The sequence below is a fragment of the Desmodus rotundus genome, chromosome 3 (genome assembly GCF_022682495.2).
Source record: "Desmodus rotundus isolate HL8 chromosome 3, HLdesRot8A.1, whole genome shotgun sequence".
NCBI classification, from domain to species: domain Eukaryota; kingdom Metazoa; phylum Chordata; class Mammalia; order Chiroptera; family Phyllostomidae; genus Desmodus; species Desmodus rotundus.
This window is the reverse complement of record NC_071389.1, coordinates 165,098,245-165,118,041: the sequence shown is the minus strand read 5'-3', so window position 1 is coordinate 165,118,041 and position 19,797 is coordinate 165,098,245. Positions and strand designations below refer to the sequence as shown.

The 19,797-nt window shown below is 40.0% G+C and overlaps 1 protein-coding gene across 2 annotated transcripts in view; it reads right to left on the bottom strand.

Annotated features, from left to right (window-relative positions):
* Positions 1-2,281: 2,281 nt before the first annotated feature.
* TMTC1 (transmembrane O-mannosyltransferase targeting cadherins 1) overlaps positions 2,282-19,797 on the bottom strand; it is a 244,192-nt gene continuing 226,676 nt past the window's right edge. For both annotated transcript variants that reach the window (XM_053921684.2, XM_024575801.4), the window contains exons 14-20: positions 18,189-18,291; positions 16,078-16,213; positions 14,969-15,113; positions 13,914-14,051; positions 12,418-12,540; positions 9,664-9,741; positions 2,282-5,983 (exon numbers count right to left, since the gene is read on the bottom strand). In XM_053921684.2, coding sequence (XP_053777659.1) covers positions 5,843-5,983; positions 9,664-9,741; positions 12,418-12,540; positions 13,914-14,051; positions 14,969-15,113; positions 16,078-16,213; positions 18,189-18,291 — 864 coding nt within the window. In that variant the 3' untranslated portion in view covers positions 2,282-5,842. The remainder of the gene's footprint in view (positions 5,984-9,663; positions 9,742-12,417; positions 12,541-13,913; positions 14,052-14,968; positions 15,114-16,077; positions 16,214-18,188; positions 18,292-19,797) is intronic.

Sequence of the window (19,797 nt, the reverse complement as noted above, 5' to 3'; positions counted from 1 at the left end):
TGGTAGCAGTTAGAGATAAAAATAAATGAAGGATTTTTTTTTTCAAATGATTTCGATGGTGGTTACCTGTATATGGGTTTTAAAATAGAAGAGCATGAACAAGAAACAGCAAAAGGAACAAGTTAAAGTTGAAAAAGAGGTTTAGAATAGAATTAAGTTCTACAAGAGGCAAAAGAGGACCTTTTCTTCAATTGAAGGCATAGGAGAGAAGGAGGAATTGGGTGCAGGTAAGTATGCAGATCCAGTGCAGGATTAAGTGAGTACTTCTTTTCTACCTTGTGTTTACTCTGTGAAGGCATGTTCTCAGCAAGATGAGAGGAGGAGATCTGAGTGGGCAAGTACTGAATAGTCATTGTGGGGCATGGGAGAGAGAGCAGACTCAAAGCACACAGAACAATGCAAGGCAATGAATGAATGAATGAATGAATGAGGGAAGAAGGAAGATGGTCTTTTTCCTCTTCAAAGTAGATACCAACTGGTGACATGGATTTCAATGGGTACTAATCATAGAGCACTTTAGAGGCCAAAACAAGACAATTATTTTCATTATATTTTATATAAAATAGACATTTACATAAATTTTATTTTGGAAAGACCTACACAAAGTGTACATCAGACTTACATGGGAGAAATATTTTGTGGAAGATATATTTCTAACTGGCACAACAAAAGTAACAAAAATGTACATTTATATACAACTGGTCAAAGTAGGAAATAAAAGCATTACGAACAAAGAACATGATGGAAGTCACTTCCCCCTAAAAAAGGAGGGACTGGTGTGAGTTACAGCAAGTCAAATGAGATCCACATTAGAAAAGCAAGCCATGGCTTCTGCAGATATTTAATTCCTTAGGAGGAAATTTTTAAACACATTTTCCCCCTAGAAACATAACAAAATCACTAATTTTTTATGTGTACAGGCTGCAAAATAAGACTGGTTTCCTCTGCCATGTTAAAGCACGTGGGCAGTTCAGTCACTTTCAGGGCTGTTTGTGTATTTGTTCTGCTGTGGTGATTATCTTAAGAATTCCTAAAACAAAGGGCAACGCTTATCAGTTTTGTCTTCAGATGTAGAGGGCTTTGAATCTGGATCAGGAGACTCGTAAAGCTTGATAGTTCCATAGAACTAACCCGTGATTCGGTGTGTGATAAACAGGACTGAGACATTTGGTAACGTGCCCAGGGTCAGATGGCTCCTCGGGGGCAGAGGAAGGACTAAGAACCCAGACCTCCCGATTCCTGAACTGGTGCGTCTCCTGACGGACCAGCAAGACAACTCCAGGGGGACATCATGCACATCGGAAACTTCCAAATGCAATACACAAATTCACATGTGTACCGCCAAGAATGGGAAGAAACTTCTGGATTTCTGGATATAGACATCCTCTCCAGTTTAGGTGATCTAAACTTACAAATGAGCAAGGATTGTATATTGTGATAGGTGCTAATTTTATGAGTTACATACCCTAAGGGTTTTAATTGCAAGGATCCTTGGTGATAATAATGGGACATTTTTATATGAGCCAATGGATAGATATGAATACCATCACTTGTGTTATGCCATTTTATTGACTGATATTAAACCATATCTTTGCAGTTATTTTATTTATTTTCCTTAAGCCATATGATTACTTAAAAAATAATGAAAAAGTGCTACTTTTGGAGGAATTAACATATTGTTCTTTTACATAAAAAACTTCAAGAATAATAAAAAAGTTATAATATTCACCTACGTGTTTTTTGGCATTGTAAGCCTTTATCTTACTCAGTTGCAACCTAAATGCATGACTTGAAAGGTATTTGTTTTCTTTAAATGTCAAAAGATGCCATTTTGATCAATTTTGTGATCATTGGGAAATATATAGTTTAATCAAAGTAAATGTGATATGGAAATCAGAAAAAAATGACCTATAACTACATCACTTTTGAATGTTGTTACTAATATCCTATAGATTTATTAATCTAAGATGCAAATCCATCACAAATCAGAGCAAAATTTTTTAAACCAATGAGTATAATTAGGAAATGATTACCAAAAGCTGACATGTGTATAATTCACCTAAAGATAGAGAGACATAGGTCTAGGCATAAACTATGTTATGGACACCTTGAGTCATCAAAAATATGAGTTTTATATACTGGGCACCTTGTCTGGGTACATACAAATGACAAGGCAGATCCGGTCCATCTGAGAATTGGGAATTCTGTAAATACAGGTCAAATTATAGCCCAACTGCCCAAGTGCAGTGCCTCTCCTCCCAGCCCATCTGTTTTGCCAATCTTGGATTGGTGGCCTTCACCAACCAATTGTGCCAAACAATCAATCCTTCTTTAGAATTCTTTGGCTTATTTTAGTTTAGATTTAAAAGTAAAAGCTGTGAAAGATTATAAGCATCTCTTCTGTGAGAGATTATAAACATCTATTTTGTAAAAGTTATAAACTCCCATGGAAGTTGTTAGCCTGTGGTGGTTCTCCAGCATAGCTGTGTGTTAGAATCAGGATTTTCTAAAATATTTTTCTTCCTCCAAGTTATTTGAATCTTTGGTTTAGTTCACCCGTGTTATATCACTGAACCATGTTTTATAAATGCCATTAACAAATTGAAAACATCTGCATCACATTTTAAACTCCTGAATAATTCTTAAGGTTGAAATAAGCTTGTAAAGCCACTCTATGGCCCCTGTGTCAAAGGACATGTTAGAGGACTGCCACTTACGGGGCTTTTGAAGGCAAAGAGAACTAACTGGTTCTAGGTAGGACTGAAGGACAGGTTAGACAGATTGGCAGTAGGAGGGGGGAGATGTGCACACAAGGAACTCTCATGCAGCTGGGAAAAAATAGCAAATGATGCTCAAGTAACAGAGTCACAATGGAAACTCTAATCATGGGACCCAGCGTTCAGCCAGATTAAAGCAGCTCCTGTCTTGTCCTCAGCCGCCTTACCTCCTACCCAGCACCTGCTACATATTTAAGGACCCAGCACAAAATGAAACTGTAGGACTCCTGTTTAAAATATTAGGAATTTCAAGCAGGGTATGCAACCAATCAGAAAGTGCTTCTGAGCACAGGACCCTGAGGGGCAGTAGGCAAGACAGCTGTAAAGCTGGCTCGTCAGTTCCATCACAGAAAGGCGCTGTCGGCTCCTGAGCCGGTCACGCTGGCGGGAGGGCAACCTGGGTGCAGCTCGACGACTCGCTGGGCGCTCAGCTTTAATTTTGATAAGTGTGGGTTCCACATAGTATTTCATGTTACAAGGACCAAATAAAAATAGTTACAAAATACACTTAATATCTTTGAAAAAATAATATGTGATTTATTTTCTCATAGGCACCGTTTCAACTATAAAAATTATTTCTGTGGCCACATCTCCATGACAGTATTCACTGAGGACAAAAATATCTGATGCCAATAGTGCTAAATTTTAATATTCAAAGAGATGCCAGTGTGTGCAGACAGCATGAGAAAAGGAGAGAGGGGGAGAGGGAAACAGACATGGAGTTGGGGGCGGGGAGCAAAGCACCGGAAAGAAGGTGGAGGCGGCGCTGGTGCCTGAAGGCCAGGTGACCCTTTCTCCCAGAGTGTTTAGGCTGCAAGTGCCATTTCAGCTAATGCTACACACGTACTCTCAAAGCTTTCACAGCACTTAGCGTAAGGCATACTTGCCTTTCAAAACTGGGGGCTCAGTCTTTCCACCAACCTTGTCAGTGTGAGCTTTGGTTACAGATCATTCTAAAAAGTTATGGTTAAAGTCCTAGATACTGGTTTTAGCTAGAGCTTCCTACTTTTCATTTTGGGGGTGGGTATAATAACAGCATATTATTCAAATACACTGTAGTACCTTTCTTGGCCTCAGGACTACCGCAATATATTTGAGGGGAAAGAAAAACATTTTAAAACTTTGGATAAGTTTACGATACACAACTTTACAAGAGTATTAGAAACAAGATCACAGAGGTAACATAAATGCTATTGGATCACTGATGTGCACACAGATTACGCTACTGCCATTTCTGTCATTCTTCGCATTTAAAATACTCCTTACATCATCTCTTTCTACATTTACTCTTTCTAAAGAAGTCTTTCTTCCTTTCATCTAGATTTACCTTGGCCCTCCCCCGCACCCCCCCATATGTAGGGGCACTGCTTCCTGATACTGGTTCAAAAAGAAGCTAAGAGGTTTGGGTTTTTGTTAACCATATCCTAGCCTGAACACGGGAAATACGTGTGCCTTCAAACTACTGTGTCTCTGTGGAGCCTGGCTCAGTACCGTGAAGGGCACTGCCCAGAGGCCTTTGATTTTTTTCACTTTTCAAAATAAAACCAAGTGTTCCAATTTCAAAATATATACCAAAATATACTACTACCCAAGCACTGTAGGCTGGGCCCTAATTTCTTTGACTGTAGCAAGTGAATAATTAATACAACTTTTTTGAAGTGCTGTTAAAACTTAACTACTTTGTAATTTAGATTTATAATTTTTGTATGATAAGTTTTAAAAAGCCACTATTAAAACCACTATGTACAATGAAAAAACTGTGTGTATATATTAAATATTTTATAAGTTATAAAATAAATAACACTAGAAAACAAATGTCGATTTGTAAGTTCAACTTTGCCTTCCTCATTTTTCAATATAAATATATATTTTTAAGTTATGAATTTAGATTTTTCTTGGTTTTTTTGAGCATTTTCCATGAATTCTCCAAAATTACAAATACAGAACCAAGAAGTTCGGGTTTACATTACTCATGTTCTAAGCAAGGAATTCTCATTAAGCCAAGGAAGACAAGTCAATAAAGCTCTCTTTCCATTTAAAGTCTATGACGATTTCTATGTTGTAAAGATTCCTAAATGGTTCAATATATTTGTCAAAAATAATAAATCTCATGATGTCTAAATGTTAAGATAATAAAGTAGAACATTTCTCTCAGTTAATATCTTTAATAATTTTCATGTAGAATATACTATGATTTTCTCCACTAAAATAACAATATATGTGGAGGCGGAAACATTTATGATTTAAAAGCACTTTTGAAATTATAGAGCAGAACCACTACTCTAGTAATACTTGTAATAAAATAATTTTAGGTTTTCCATAAAGAATTAGGGGTACCAAGATCCTTGACTTTCCCCTAGGGATAAGAACATCCATACACCATTCCAGAAGCTTCCTGTTTGGTATGTTAGGCAATGGGAAAATTTGCATCAGAGTGGAATTTAGTTTACTACTCAATAGGGCTCTGGCAATATGCTAAGGGGAATATTGGATCCAGCTCACTTAACAACAGCCCATTTTTCCACAAATTCCAGAAGGTTCTACATAAATTATTCGATACTCCTTTCTGGTTCTGGAGAATTAAATGAGCCACATCTTGGTAGAATTTCCCAAATGGCTTATCTCAGTGGATTTGCCCTCTTTCAAATATTCCATGAAGAAGTAACACTCTGCTTTCATAACATTTCCAACTTCTGTATTTCTGGGGCATAAAACTTTAAACTAGAAAAAGAACCAGATGTCTGGGTTGCAACCAGAGAGAAATATCTGGAGGGAAATCTGGAGTTAAGGCAAAAAAAAAAAAAATCTGTCAAATGTATAGTTGTCATACTCCTTCCCTCTCAGACCTCCTTGCCCTCGCTTGCTCTTTTTGTCTTTTTTTCACGGGAATGCAAGCCCCTCGGCACAAGGCTACCAGCAGGTGTCTCCAAATGTGCCACACTGGACTGGGAGCAAGAGGAAAGCCTCCTTGGGTGTCCCCCTGCTGATGTGGCAGCAAGGCCTCTATCACTTCTTCCTCCTCCAGAGGTACCAGCAGCTGTCCCTGGAGAGTACGTCAAAAGTTGCTACGTTTGATCTTTTTCTCGAACTTCTTGTAATCGTTTTTCTAGGCGATCCAGTTTGGCAAGATTCTCCTGCAGCAATTTGCTGTCTGGAACCAGCTGTAAGGCTCTCTCATAATAACCTCTCGCGGACACATAGTTTCCCTGTTGAGAAAAAGAGAATAATCTGATCCAGCAGAATGCTCTGTTGGAGAATGGAGAGACTAGGAAACAGAGCGTCCAGCCCTGTTTACCATGCACGACCCCAGTAAGGAAGCCCTGTCTGCATGGGTAATTTCATCCTTATCTGTTCGTGCTTTTGGAGAACCCATTTGTTTTAAGTACCAGTCCAGCTGGAGAATGTGAAGGATAGAAGTTATGACATAAGGTTAAGTTGCAGAAAACAGACTTTCAATTCTACTTAACGCAGCGTATGAGCCTATCATTTCGTAGGGTTAGCACTATTCATTTCTGGTGAAATGGAGCCGTGCGTGTCAGGATAAATTGGGGGGGGGGGGTGGAGAGAGAGGGAGGGGGAAAGAGAGAGAGAAATAGAGAGAAATGTGTGTGGGGAAATGGTTTTGAAACTTCAACAACAATAATACAAAAATAAATAATTTAGGAATCCACATAAATCCTTGGTGGAAGGAGTTATTTTAATCTTCAAATTAAAACAAAACTGCAACTTTTGCCTAATACAGCCTTTAAAGCAACTATAAATTTTTATAAAACAAAAAGAACTGATAAGTCTATGGAGGCACATTTATCCAGTACTCAAGGTGTGTGATGATGTGTATCTGCTGGATACTTTTAAGTCAGAAGAGCAGGTGTGTCACTTCCGACCTGCTAAAAACACCAGTCTCTGTCCTCTGTTGGCCCCATCTGGTTTGTCTAAAGCCCCCCTAACAGCAGCCATGTGCACCAGGTTCCAGATGGCCCCTGGCAAATGAGTCACAATTATTCGCTTTCTCCAGCTCCTTTTCTGCTCCTAAGTGGGTACTGCCAAGTCTCAGTCTAAGACTGTTAGAAACCTTTCCATTCCCAAACTACAAATTTGCTCTACTTAATTCAGTTACAGTTCCATGTAGGTGAAAACCAGTCACTCTCTGAATTTCCATCACAATTTAAAATAGTATTCTCTCACAGAGGAAGTACCAGGAGCCGTGCAACCAATATTTATTGAATGCTTAGCTGTCTTCCAAATGATTTAATGTGTGTCAAGAGCTTAGACACTACCTAACACATAGAGAGCGTCCAATCTGAGACTATCATTATTGTTATTATTAAATAACTATCCACACTCCATGTAAACACTGTGTATTTCTTTTAGCATTCGCTTGCTACACTGGTGAAAAGGAGAGTGTAAATGACTGAACAGGAAATCGTACACTGGGAATCCAGGATCTGGCATGTGCACAAATGAAGATATTTCTGATTACTAACACTGGTTCTGATAAGAGGCTAAACAGAATTCTGAACAAATAAGAACCTGGATTTGTGACATTAATTTTTTTTAACTCAAGCATTTATCTTCCAAGTATCTTCTGATGTTTATTAAGCTTAGCACACACTTGCAAACAACTGAATACATGTGGCCCTTCAAGTGGCCTCAAAAGATGTTTCTACTATAGTTGACTTTGAAATTGTCTTCCAAGAGGTTCCTCTGAATTCAGGCCTCAGCCTGATGCCTTGGCATCTCCGTCTCTGATCACCAGCTTTCTCTGTCCTTCCAGACACAATCTAGACATGGAGTTACTTTCTCTCCCCTAAATTGCTCTTTTCCTGATTAAAACAAAAGGCTTATTTTAAGAAACAAGTTATATCCCTTAGTTCAATGTACCCAATTCCTAGGTGCCAGGTAGGGAATGTGAATTATCCAATTTTTATTTTTTAAAGATTTTATTTATTTATTTTTAGAGAGAGGGAAGGGAGGGAGAAAGAGAGAGAAAGAAACATCAGTGTGTAGTTGCCTCTCATGTGCCCTCTACTGGGGACCTGGCTTGCAACCCAGGCATGTGCCCTGACAGGGAATTGAACCAGTGATCCTTTGGTTCACAGGTCTGCGTTCAATCCACTGAGCTACACCAGCCAGGCAAATTATCCAATTTTTAGTAATGTTCTATTTACTATGATAGCCACTAATTACATGTGGCAATTTCACTTATCACTAAATAAGAATTCAGTTGCTCACTCGCACCAACCACATTTCAAATACTTGACAGCCACATCCAGTGGCTGGGTGCTGCCTTGGATATAGAACATTCCCACCATTGCAGAAAGTTCTATTGAACAGTGTTGTTCTAGAAAACGCATTAATGTCATAAGGCGTTACTAAAAATAGTACTTTATGATATGGCCCAGTTGAAGCACTATGTTTATAAAGAACGTATTGTATCATCTAACCTACTGTTTATTCCCAAGTGTCCTTCAGTAGATGAGCGGATGAAACGGCTGTGGTACACTTACACAATGGAATACTACTCGGCTGTAAAAAGGAAGAAAATTTTACCCTTTGCGACAGCATGAGTGGACCTAGAGAACATTATGCTAAATGAAATAAGCCAATCGGAGAAAGACAAATACCATATGATTTTACCAATGTGGAATGTAATGAATGAACTGAACTAACATAGAGTAGGCTGACAGCTCTGGGCGGGTGGAGGGATTGGGCAAAAAAGGAAAAGAACTCATGGACATAGACATCAGTGTGGTGCTTGTGGGGTGGGGCAGGGAAGGGGTTGGGTGGAGGTGAAAGCAGGTATAAAGGGGATAAGTGGTAATAGAAAAAAATACAATAAAAAATAAAGTGATTAAAAAAAAGAATGTATTGTAACTTTTTTGGTCTATCCATTCATCCATAACACTTCATACAAATATCATCTTTTATTACCAAGTAGTACCGGCAAGAGACAACTCCCTTCTCCCTGTGTCCCTGTGTCACCTTCTCGCAAAGCCTTATTCCACTCCCACCCTTACCACAGCCCTCATCCTTCCTGTGCTTCACCCAGGCGCAGGCAGGGATGAGGCTCAGCACAGGGAAGCACTGCCTAGGCACGCCCACACTGCCCGGCAACGCAAAAGACACTGAAAGCTAATGATTGTTCTTGAAGGCCTCACAACGATAACCCTGCATTTTAATGGTGGCATCAAAAATGACCACGTCCAAGGGAAATATGGTCAATAATGGTTGTGATAACTTTGCCTTGTGACAGAGAGTTACTAGACCTAGTGTGGTGATCACACTGTAAGGTATATACACGTCACATCACTACACTGTGTACCTAAAACTAATATAATGTTGTATGCTAACTCTACTCACATTAAAAATGTAAAAACGACCACATCCAAGTCATGGGCATGTCCATGTGCTTGTATTGGATTGCACCACATGATTCACCGATATTAGACCAGTTTAAACTACAAACATGGCGATTTTATATTGTCAACCTAATACATGATATTAAAGAGGGAAAAGGATATATTAATTTTTATCAGGGTATTTGCTACATTTTAAACTAACGCTCAATAGATCTTTTAACTTCCAGACACCGATTCAAGGGGAAGTACCACTAAATTTAAAATGACGGTTCATATGATTTTCTTTAGGATAAAATCATGGGATCTAATTTATATAGGTTTGTTTTTAAAATGGCTTCATGATGTTGAATATCTAGATAATACAAAGTGAACATAAACTGTGCTAATTTTACCTTTAAACAATTATGTTTTGGGTATTCAAATAATTCAAAGAGTAAATTAGTAATAGTTTCTCAACCTTTCAAGAGAGAAGACAGAGAAAACACAAGTGGAAAACCCAGTTCGCACGCAAGTGAGTTATTTCCGACCTTAATGTGCTGGATCCCTCCCATGTTCATCCAGGCCTGGGCTTGATCTGGATTCAGTTCCACGGCAGCTCTATAGCTCTAGACACATAAGAAATATCTTTAGGTTGGGAAACGAGAACGCACCTTCACCACTATGTAATTGTAGAAACCACTTGCTTCATATGTGAAAATTTAAATGGTTAAGAAAATGAACAGCCACTTCTACTTCACAGGGGCCCCATTTATTTCTATTAATTTTTAACACTGACGGCTCTAAAGTAGAGGAAACTGAAATGTGTAATTTCCTTGCAGAACTAATGTGCGGACTTGAGACTGAAGACACCTGCAGGAAATCCAGGAGATTTCTAGCACAGTGAATCATTTCCCGCTGGCCTTGACCTGCAAGAAAATGGTGCTTTTTGGCCCTTTTCACTGTAAGTGGAGTTTGTAAGAAAAATGTTTTTATAATCATAGGACCTTAGAGGCATTTCCTAAATAGATTAACCTTACAGTAATAACCCCTTTCACAATATCACTGGCCTGGTTCTTTGGCCTATGCTGACATTCTTGGAGGCACAGGGTACGCATTACTTAAGGACATCTGTTTTACTGGGGGACAGTTTTAACCATTAGAAAGCCTTTCTTTTCTTTTTCTTCCATATGAAAGGTCTTCGGTGTTTGAAGGGAATTACTTAACCCTTGAATACTTTTTTTTTTGGCCTGAATAAAACTTTTCCAATTAGCTGTAATATTTGTGAGGTATATTTTTAATATTTTGCATGTTGTTTCGCATCAAAGGCATGCTCACCACGGAGTCTTGATTTTAAGAGTAGTCGTCTTAAATAAAACTAAAGGCTATGAGTGTTGCTTTTACAAAGTGCTCAATTACGCCCTCGCTGGTGTGGCTCAGTGGATTGAGCGCCGGCCTGGGGACTGAAAGGTTGCCAGTTTGATTCCCAGTTAGGGCCCACGCCTGGGTTGCAGGCCAGGTCCCCAGTTGGGGATGTGCGAGAGGCAGCCAACTGATATTTCCCTCACACATCGATGTTTCTCTCCTTCTCTTTCTCTCTCCTTCCTCCTCTCTCTAAAAATAAAGAAATAAAATCTTTAAAAAAAAGTGTTCAACTACAAAGCTAAGTACGTATGTGTATAGTTTAATGTTCCTTGCTATTTTCATTAGCAAGAAGCCGATCGATCAGATCCTTAAGTAATGAGAATTTGTCCATCCCTCCTCTGCTTTAGTTTTAGAAGAGCAAATATTAAGAAACTATATGCTCTTAAAAAGCTGTTAAAATAAACTTAGAGAGTACGTCTCAGCCTCTATCAGCATAGATAGGCAGTAGTACAGATGGGATATAGTTTCAGTTCTGGCTCTAGTTCATTTCCTCTGTGTGACCTTGAGCAAGTTACATGGCCTCTGATTCTCAGTGTTTTCAACTGTAAAGGCTGACAATGACCATGACTTTCTTATATGATCGTGGTGAAGGTTAAAGTATGTAGTATGTCTGAGTCACACATAAAAGTGCTGACACCTTTAGCTGTTACTACTAGGCCACGGCTTTACTCCTACCCTTCAGAAATCCATCTTTTCTTTGGTGATTATTTGATCCACTGGTCCAGCAACTAAAAAATACTTTTGCTTTATACAATGTATAAGATACAGATCGAGACTCCATATAAATATTCATAATTATTATTAATTAGTCATTAAACTGTCATTTTAGTTGTAAATAACTCAAGAATTGAAAATATTCACAAAGCAGAGAAAAATGCACAATTTCTGCCTTAGAAATGCTACCATTTCTGTTTGAAGGGGTCACATTCGAATCAGTTTTTCCAGTTATCCTCACATGTTTTCCAATAACATTTGAAAAGCCACTCACTGTCTATTTTTAAAAACAGCATTTAAAAATTTCCTTTCCCATGATATATTTAGTATATATTTTTTACTTCATTAATTCCAACTTGTGGCTTTACCAGGTACAAGGAAAATGTATGACATCTATAACATTTCCGCTTACACTTGTAAACGTCTTTTTGATTTCAAATTGTGCATCAATTAAATTCCAAAATTGCACATCTCGGACAGTTTAAGATATGACACATTACACTTTAGACACAGAAGGAAGCAGGCCTTTGCACAAGGAAAAGTCCAGTCTAACTGGGGAGCCAAAATGCACGTGTATCACACACACAGGGACAGAGGAGGGGCGAGAAAGGACCTGACAGGACTATGTAATACATGACACTTTCAAGGGACTGGTAAAGACAGTCAGTGCTTTAAGAGTTGCGAGGAATTAAGGCCATGGGGAGAAAGGACAGCCCAGAGGGCTTCCTGAGGGAGGAGGACACAGGCTGTGTGTTGGTGGATGAATGGGCATCCTCGAGGGGAGGAGAGTGTGTTAGAAGGACGTGTGGCAATGCCCAAAGCTGTTCAAGCGCTGGTCCAGCTGGAAGAGATGGTCACTGAAGACACATAGAAAAGAAGAGCGAGAGAGGTGGGGGGAGACAGAGAAGCTGGTTTGGAGGCAAAATGTAAAATGCTTCAAATAGTAGGCTAAAGGTGATAATTCAGAAAATAATGAAGAGGTCTGGCAGGACGCTGAGTAGTCAAACACCAGAAGCTCCATTATAAAATACAAACTTATGTCATGTTGATCAATCAGAAAATTCACAAACATGCCAGTGATCTTAGAATCTACTGTATGTGCTTCATTAAAAACTGAGAATTTTAATTCACGAATTTAATAACATAATTTTATTAACTGTTTGTACCTCAAAAGCTTTGTCCAGAAGGTTCTGCTCTCTTAGTTGGTTCCCTTTTGTGAAAAAAAGTTCAGAAACGACTTTTGGGTCCTTCGGTTTCAGCTGGAGAGCCTTGTCGATAGCATCAAGTGCCTGCATAAATTGGAAATGAAGACGGAATAAATGCAGATTAGATACAGAAAAACTAATTTAAATGATAAAATGTATACTTTTTGTTCTTATGAGCTACCTAGTGTGGTGGCAATCAGTTCTTCATTGTCTCTGATGTTTTCTTTGAGAAAATGTAGCTCTGACAAAGTAAATTTCCTGTGCTCCAGGTCTCTCATTTGTATTAGTGACAAGGAAATGGTCCTCAATCACTTTACAGGGAGGCTGTGTGATCCAGTCCAAAGAAAACAAAACCCGGCACTGGATGTTTTGCCCTGACTGCATGTCCTCTGCACCACTTCCACAGCCCCTGCATAGTGCCTGATGCTCACTCTGCCCCCCGCATGCCCTGCTCCAGCCCCTGCGGCCAGAGATCCCTTCAAAGCACACACTTGATGGTGTTGCTCTTCTGCTTAAAACCCCAAGGTTCTCCCATAATAGCGAACAGAACTTTTGTCCAAGCCTTGGTTCCAAGCCTTGCTATCTAGTACTCCAAATGTTTGCAGCCAAGTGTCACACCGCACCCTGCTCCCTCACGCTGATCCCTCAGACAGGCTCCTCATTGTCACCACAGGGCCTTTGCATGTGCTTTTCTTACCTGGAATGCTCTTCACTGTCCCCGTTTTGCCTAATAATTCTTGTTTATCACTTTGCCCTTACCTTCACATCACTCTGCAGGGAACCTGACCTCCTAGACCACTCAGGTCCCCTGGTCATATCCTTGTTAGGGACTGTGTCACTCTTCATGACATCACCGAGTGCTGCGGAACTTTACATTGACTTTGTGATTACTTGCTCGATCTCTGTCTCTATAAACTCCTGTCTACTGTAAACTCCATGAGGACAAGGGCTGTGATTATTTTTGTCACACCACTTTACTCCTGGTGCCTGCTACAGTGTTTGGCATAGAGCAGGCATTCAATAAATATTGTGTTGAATTATTTCACGAATTTACTGGATACGTAACATTTAAAATGGAGAGAAGCAACAACAGTTGCAACATAGGGTTAATGACCTGCTGTACAGGGTTGCTGTAAGGATTCTATAAAAACATACTTAAAGAACATGGAGAAGGATAAAGCATACAGATGTCAGTCTTCATCTCTCTGGAGTGAGTTGAAAACAAACTGGGATAATGCCATGTAAAATCTTCAGACCGAGCATGAGCCAAACACCTGTTTTTTCAAGGGGGTATCTAAGAAGTTAAAGGGCTGTCTGTGAAAAGCATCCGTAGACAGGATACGCCAACTGACGGTGACGCCCAAGATGGCTCAGCCTCGTTCCTGTGCAGCCGGGAGCCATGTTAGGGGCCACCCACTTCTACCCACGAATCCAAACAACGCCAGTGTCCCCTTTACCTTGTTGTGGTTCTCCTGCTTGCTGTAGATCGCTGACAACAGGCGATAGCACTCCAGGCATCCAGTCTCCTCTGACACGATGTGATTGGTCATCCTCTCAGCTTCCCTGGTCTGACCCATCATGGCCAACACCTGAGCCTGCAAAACCACACTGACCTTGGTTTGGAAGACACTTAGTTATCACCTTATCAAACAAAGCATCCTTGAAAAGAGACACTTAGGAAACACCCCAGACAAAACTGCTCAGCATCTATCTGTGACTCAGAGAGAGGGACAAACCACCAAGCGTGGAGGCTGCAGTTTTCGTTGTTTCTTTACTCAGGTACACGCGTGCGTTTCTGCACGAATGGCAGGGACGTTAAAGATATCCGGTGACGTGGCTTGTGTCTTTCAAAAAAGATTGACTAAGTATTGACTATGTCAAAAGAGAAATGAATTCCTGTGTTTATAACAAGATAAATTTGATGTACTGCAAATCTAAGGAAAAGGAGAAGTATTGATCCAAAAATGAAGTAAAAATGTTGTTGTTATTAATTTTCCTGAATTTGAAATCTATATTGTGGCTATGTTAGAGAATGGCTTTTTTCGTAAGAACTATATATGTTGAAGTATTTAGAAATGAAAGGAATGGGACCTATAATTCTCACATGGCTCAGGAAGAAATAGCATGTATTAATAATATGTATATGCACAACTGTGTATATGCCTACACATGCCTAATATACATATATATATATATCCATACACACGAGAGGGTGCTAAAGGAATATATCAAAATGCTGAAAACTGATCAACCTGTGTGAAAGTGTGTATGGGAGCTATTTAATATACTTACAGATGTTTGTAAGTTTGAAACTGTCTCAAAACAAAATCTTAAAAGTATTTTTAGTGTCCATGCCTTGTGTAAATGGCTCTAACACTGGTTACATGAATATTCATAAGATGGATATATTATAGCATTTCCAATTCCAGTTCTGAGGCCTGCTGACCACAGCTCCTTCAGCTGCCTGCTCTGCGCATGTTCCAGCTTCATTCTCTTTGGTCCAGCTACTCACCAGGGCCAGGCGGAGCTCCTTGTGAGAAGGCTGAAGCGCCGCAGCTTCCCGGTAAATCTGCAAAGCCTCTTCGTAGCGGCCAGTGTTGTAATACAGTGCTCCCAAAGGTGATAGTATCTCAGCATTGCGTGTCACCTTCAGGGCGCTGCATTTTAAGAAAGGTGAATTAACACTTTTCTTCTAATAGGTGCATTTCCAAAGGTCAAAACTTAGATTTAGGGATGACTGTTTAGGTTTGAGACTTTGCTCCAATATGACCTCTGTTCTTTATATCAAAAAGAACATTTAGTCCTGGCTGGTGTGGCTCAGTGGATTGAGTGCCACCTCGTGAACCAAAGGGTGGCAGGTTGGATTCCCAGTCTAGGGCACGTGCCTGGGTTGCAGGCCAGGACCCCAGTAGGAGGCGTGCACAAGGAAACCACACACTGATGTTTCTCTCCCTCTCTTTCTCCCCCCGTCCCTCCCTCTAAAAATAAATAAATAAAATCTTAAAAAAAAGAATGTTAAAAAAAAGATCACAGTGTTATACTCTGACTCTAAGTGTCTCTAATGACCTACTAGTATGGAAACCGAGCCCCAGCGATCTTTTCCATTCATGGTGATTGACCCGCTTTGTTGTATGCACAGTAGGTCATTTATATCCACTTTTGACACTGGTACTTATGCGTTGGATTGCTGTCTACAGCTTCAGAAAACAGTGGGGATTAAATTCCAACCTCGGTGTAGCACACTGTTTTAAGCAGCAGGCGGGAAAGTCATTATCTGGGTACCATTAGCAGTGCCGTATTGTTCACTTTGGCGACAAGAATCCGTTTGCCTGTGCTGGCAAAACTCGCTAGGGTTCTGAGAGTACGTCTGTTCCAGTTGAGAAGTTGATGACATAGTGAACAATGTGGTAATGACTTAGCACAGTGACAGATGGTGACTAGCCTGGTCACGGTGATCCCATCGGAAGGTATATAAATGCAGAGCCACTATGTCGCACACCTGAACTAACGTCATATGTCAACTATACTTAAAAATAAGGTAAATTTTAAAAAATGTAAAAAATTGACGGGCAATTGCAGAGGTCTTTGGGCAACTTACAAAGTGAAGGGAAGGAACGTTACCGTTTGTACCACTCCTCAGCCATGCCGTTGTCTCCCAGAGACCTATAGAGTCTGCCCAGGTTCACCATGGCCACGTGATGACTCGGGCTAAGGGTGATGGCCTGCTGGTAATGGACCACTGCCTTCTCTGGAGCGCCTAGAACCAGAGGTGCGTTGGTAAGAGCAGAACATGCCTTAATTAGAAAATACATGAGCTCTTTAATTTTCTGATGTACATCATTCTTCTTACAGTCATACCATCAATTATTCAGTTTGTAAACTGCCTTGCATTTTGGCTTCTTCTCCTTGCCACCACCTAACTTTGAACCATTTCACTATTCTTTCCCATTTCCAAAGAAATTAATAATAACAAAGCAATAGAAATTAAAACCTGTGTCTTTTATTATATATAATTTTAGCCAAAGTTTATTCTGACCATTACATTAGCTAATAGGATGTTTTGAGATTAGTAGTGGTTGTTATTTATAAAGATATGTTGCAACCCATTATGCAAAAAAAAATAGAAGTGGCTATTATACAAAGAAAACTGTCCTGAAGCAATCTTTAAGGGTCTGTCTCAATTATAATACTGCAACACCCGTAACTGAGACACTGCTTTAAATAAGTTTTATTTAAATACATTTTTTGTTAAATTATATATTTTTGTTTAAAAGGTATTTTTTAAATAATAATAATGATGTCACCCTACATTGGTCCAATACATTGTATACATTACAATACTTTAAGTGATCTCAGATTGTCTTGTAGGTATTTTTGATACTATTTAGCTGCCTTTTGGGATTTAAGAGGTGTTTTAGAATAAACAAAATTATTGCTTACAGATACAGACATGAAAATGCAAAGACATTACGAGACTTGACAAAGATCCCAGGCCAGAGCTGGAATCAAGTCTCTCGAGTCTGTAAGGTTCTCCAAAGAAGCTTCCTAGTGAAATCATCACTGAGTGACTGGGCTGCAGAAGAGTTTAACGTTTTCAATGGGATGGGATGTTTATTACCTGCACAGACATCTTCTCAAGGGCACCGTTTTTGAATGCAAGTTTAAGTTGGAGGTGCCAGACTACTGGCAATGGAGAGAATTTCACCAGCATAAAAACACAAACACAAAGGGAGTGGTGGGAAGATATACAGTGTTATTAATTGGGGTTACGGGACTGGGGTGGAATTTTTTTGTTGTTGGAGTAGAAGGAAGAGGACTGGACCAGGCCAACAGGAGGGCTGTTCTTCCCGTGTTTACATGTTTGTTATGGGATTTATTACTATTTTGCGAATGAACCAGCAGGTGGCACTACAAAACAATTTTCCATGCAAAAATAAAAGATTGTTATCACAATGTAAATTGTGATAATTCCAATATCTTCAAAAAAAACAAATTAAAACTAAATTTTATTGTAGGGCAGATACTATAATAGTCAATGAGAACAAAGTGGTGTTTGCATTAAATTCAAATACCTTTTTATTCTTTATAAGTGCTTATAACCCACAAACAGTACAATGAGCACAAGTCATAAAGGAGGAGGGCAAAGGGGGAAAGAGTGGGACAATGGTAATAGAATAACAATAACAACACAAAGAAAACAGAATCCCTGCTCCGTAAAGTTTGTCTTCAAATAAGATGGAGTAAGGACACTTTATAAAGCATCGTCATACACGAGCACTCTATCAATTACAGTAATCCAGTTCCTCAGACACATATCCCATGAGGAACAATAAAAACAATTCTGGCGGCTTCTTTTGATTAGTTACACAACAGTGTAGCCATCTGCCAGGAACGGCACTCAGAGCAGGTTGTGCATCGCTGTAGAGGACACTTCATTACTGTAGATTTATAAACCTGTATCAATGCTACTCAGAGAAGACTCTTTAAATCATCAAGGCCACTTCCTGTCACTCGGGGAGTTTTCCGTAGGACTGTAAGTTCTGGGCCGATTTTACTGAACTGAGCCTGAAGATTTAGAGAAATGACAGCTCATGACACCAGGCAACTGTCAACGGTGTGATGCCTTGACAGGCCCAGCGAATTTTCCTTCGGAGGCATTATTTGCGGGGTGGTCATTTTGCTTGAGAGTATCACCTCATCCAGCAGAACAGGTTCTCTCCGATTTCACTTACCAGTGTCAACTAAGAAAACTCCATAGTTGTTGTGTAAGTCTGAGCTGTCCGGACAGTTCTTGATCCCAGCCTGATATGTTTCCTCAGCTTCCTTAAATCTCTCCTTTAAAACAGAAGAAAAATAAATGAGAAAGTTCAAAGAATTAACAGTAAACTGAATAGCAGACGTGAGAAAAGCGGAAAACGACTTACTGAGCATGTACACTGCAGTGGGCACCGAGATCGAACACTAGGTCCTCTGTCTGAGCCAAAGCCCATGCTAGCTGCACACATACCTACAATTCCTACCTGTGTTTAGTTCCCTTCGGGCAGACAGCTGGGGTTTACTAAGAAGTAGTATCTGGAAGGATTCGTTTTATCGTTGGAAATAGTCGCAAAATGATTATTTAAATGGGATGCTTCCACCCAGGAACTCTCTGGATGGCAATGGGTGCTTCATCAATGTAGGAATTCTCCCCTCCGAGGTGGCAATCTGGGAGGCAGGGAGGCCCCGGTATTTGCCTCACAGCTGCATCTGCATAGCTACCACTCTTTCACCTACACTGTAGAGTTTATTTGGGGAAGTCTTGGGGGGAGGGGGAGGAGAGGCTGGTAAAGATTATGGGAGGCTTTGTCAAATCCTTTAGTTTTTTAAAAGATTTTATTTATTTATTTTTAGAGAGAGGGGAAGGGAGGGAGAAAGAGAGAGAAACATAAACCTGTAGTTGTCCCTCGCTTGCCCCCAAGTAGGGGCATGTGCCCTGACTGGGAATCGAATCAGCGACCCTTTGGTTTGCAAGCTGGCACTCAATCCATTGAGCCACACCAGCCAGGGGGAATCCTTTCTTTATTGAAATGTTTCTATAGCCCACCAGACTACTCACTACTTCCTTTGTCCAACCTGTGCTTTCCATCTCTGAGCTGTCCCATCCAACAGGAATGTATGTTCCCTCAAGACACACCTCCAACTCCTACCTCTGTGGCAACATCAGAGATGTGGTCCACATCAGTCACCACATCTCCAATGGATCGTTTTCTAACTGCCCTGGCCTACTCTCTGGAGATCCATTTGAACAGACTTTCATTACTTACATGTACATTTTTTATAGCCGTCTTAGATTGTCGTGTCACATACTTTATGAGGTAGGAGGTAACAGCTAACTAATGAAATGAAGTTACCCAGGTTCTAACAATTACTCACGAGTGAACAATTTCATAGTTTCCTAGTCCTGCTGTGAAGGTCAAGTGAGAAGGAATGATTTGGCATTGAGTACACCCCAACTTTTTCTTTCACATGCTCAGAGCACGAACATTTTCCATAATTTTATCACAAGTTAGTAGTACTAAGCATCCCACCAGATGAGTGACAGGGAAGGTACAGCATCAATTTCCGCAGACATGATACCTTAAGCCAGTGAATAAAAATAGATTGAGTGTGCTCAACAATAGCCAAGAAGCCTAACACTGATTGGACCCAAAAAGATAAAGACACTTAACCCTCCGCAGAATGGCCAAGGCCATCTCTTTGAATCCACATATCTAAGTGCCATTTTGGGAAGTGGGGTTTGAATCTGGCAAATGTCACTTATTTCAATTATAGATCCATAATCCAGGAAAAATGGAAATCTGT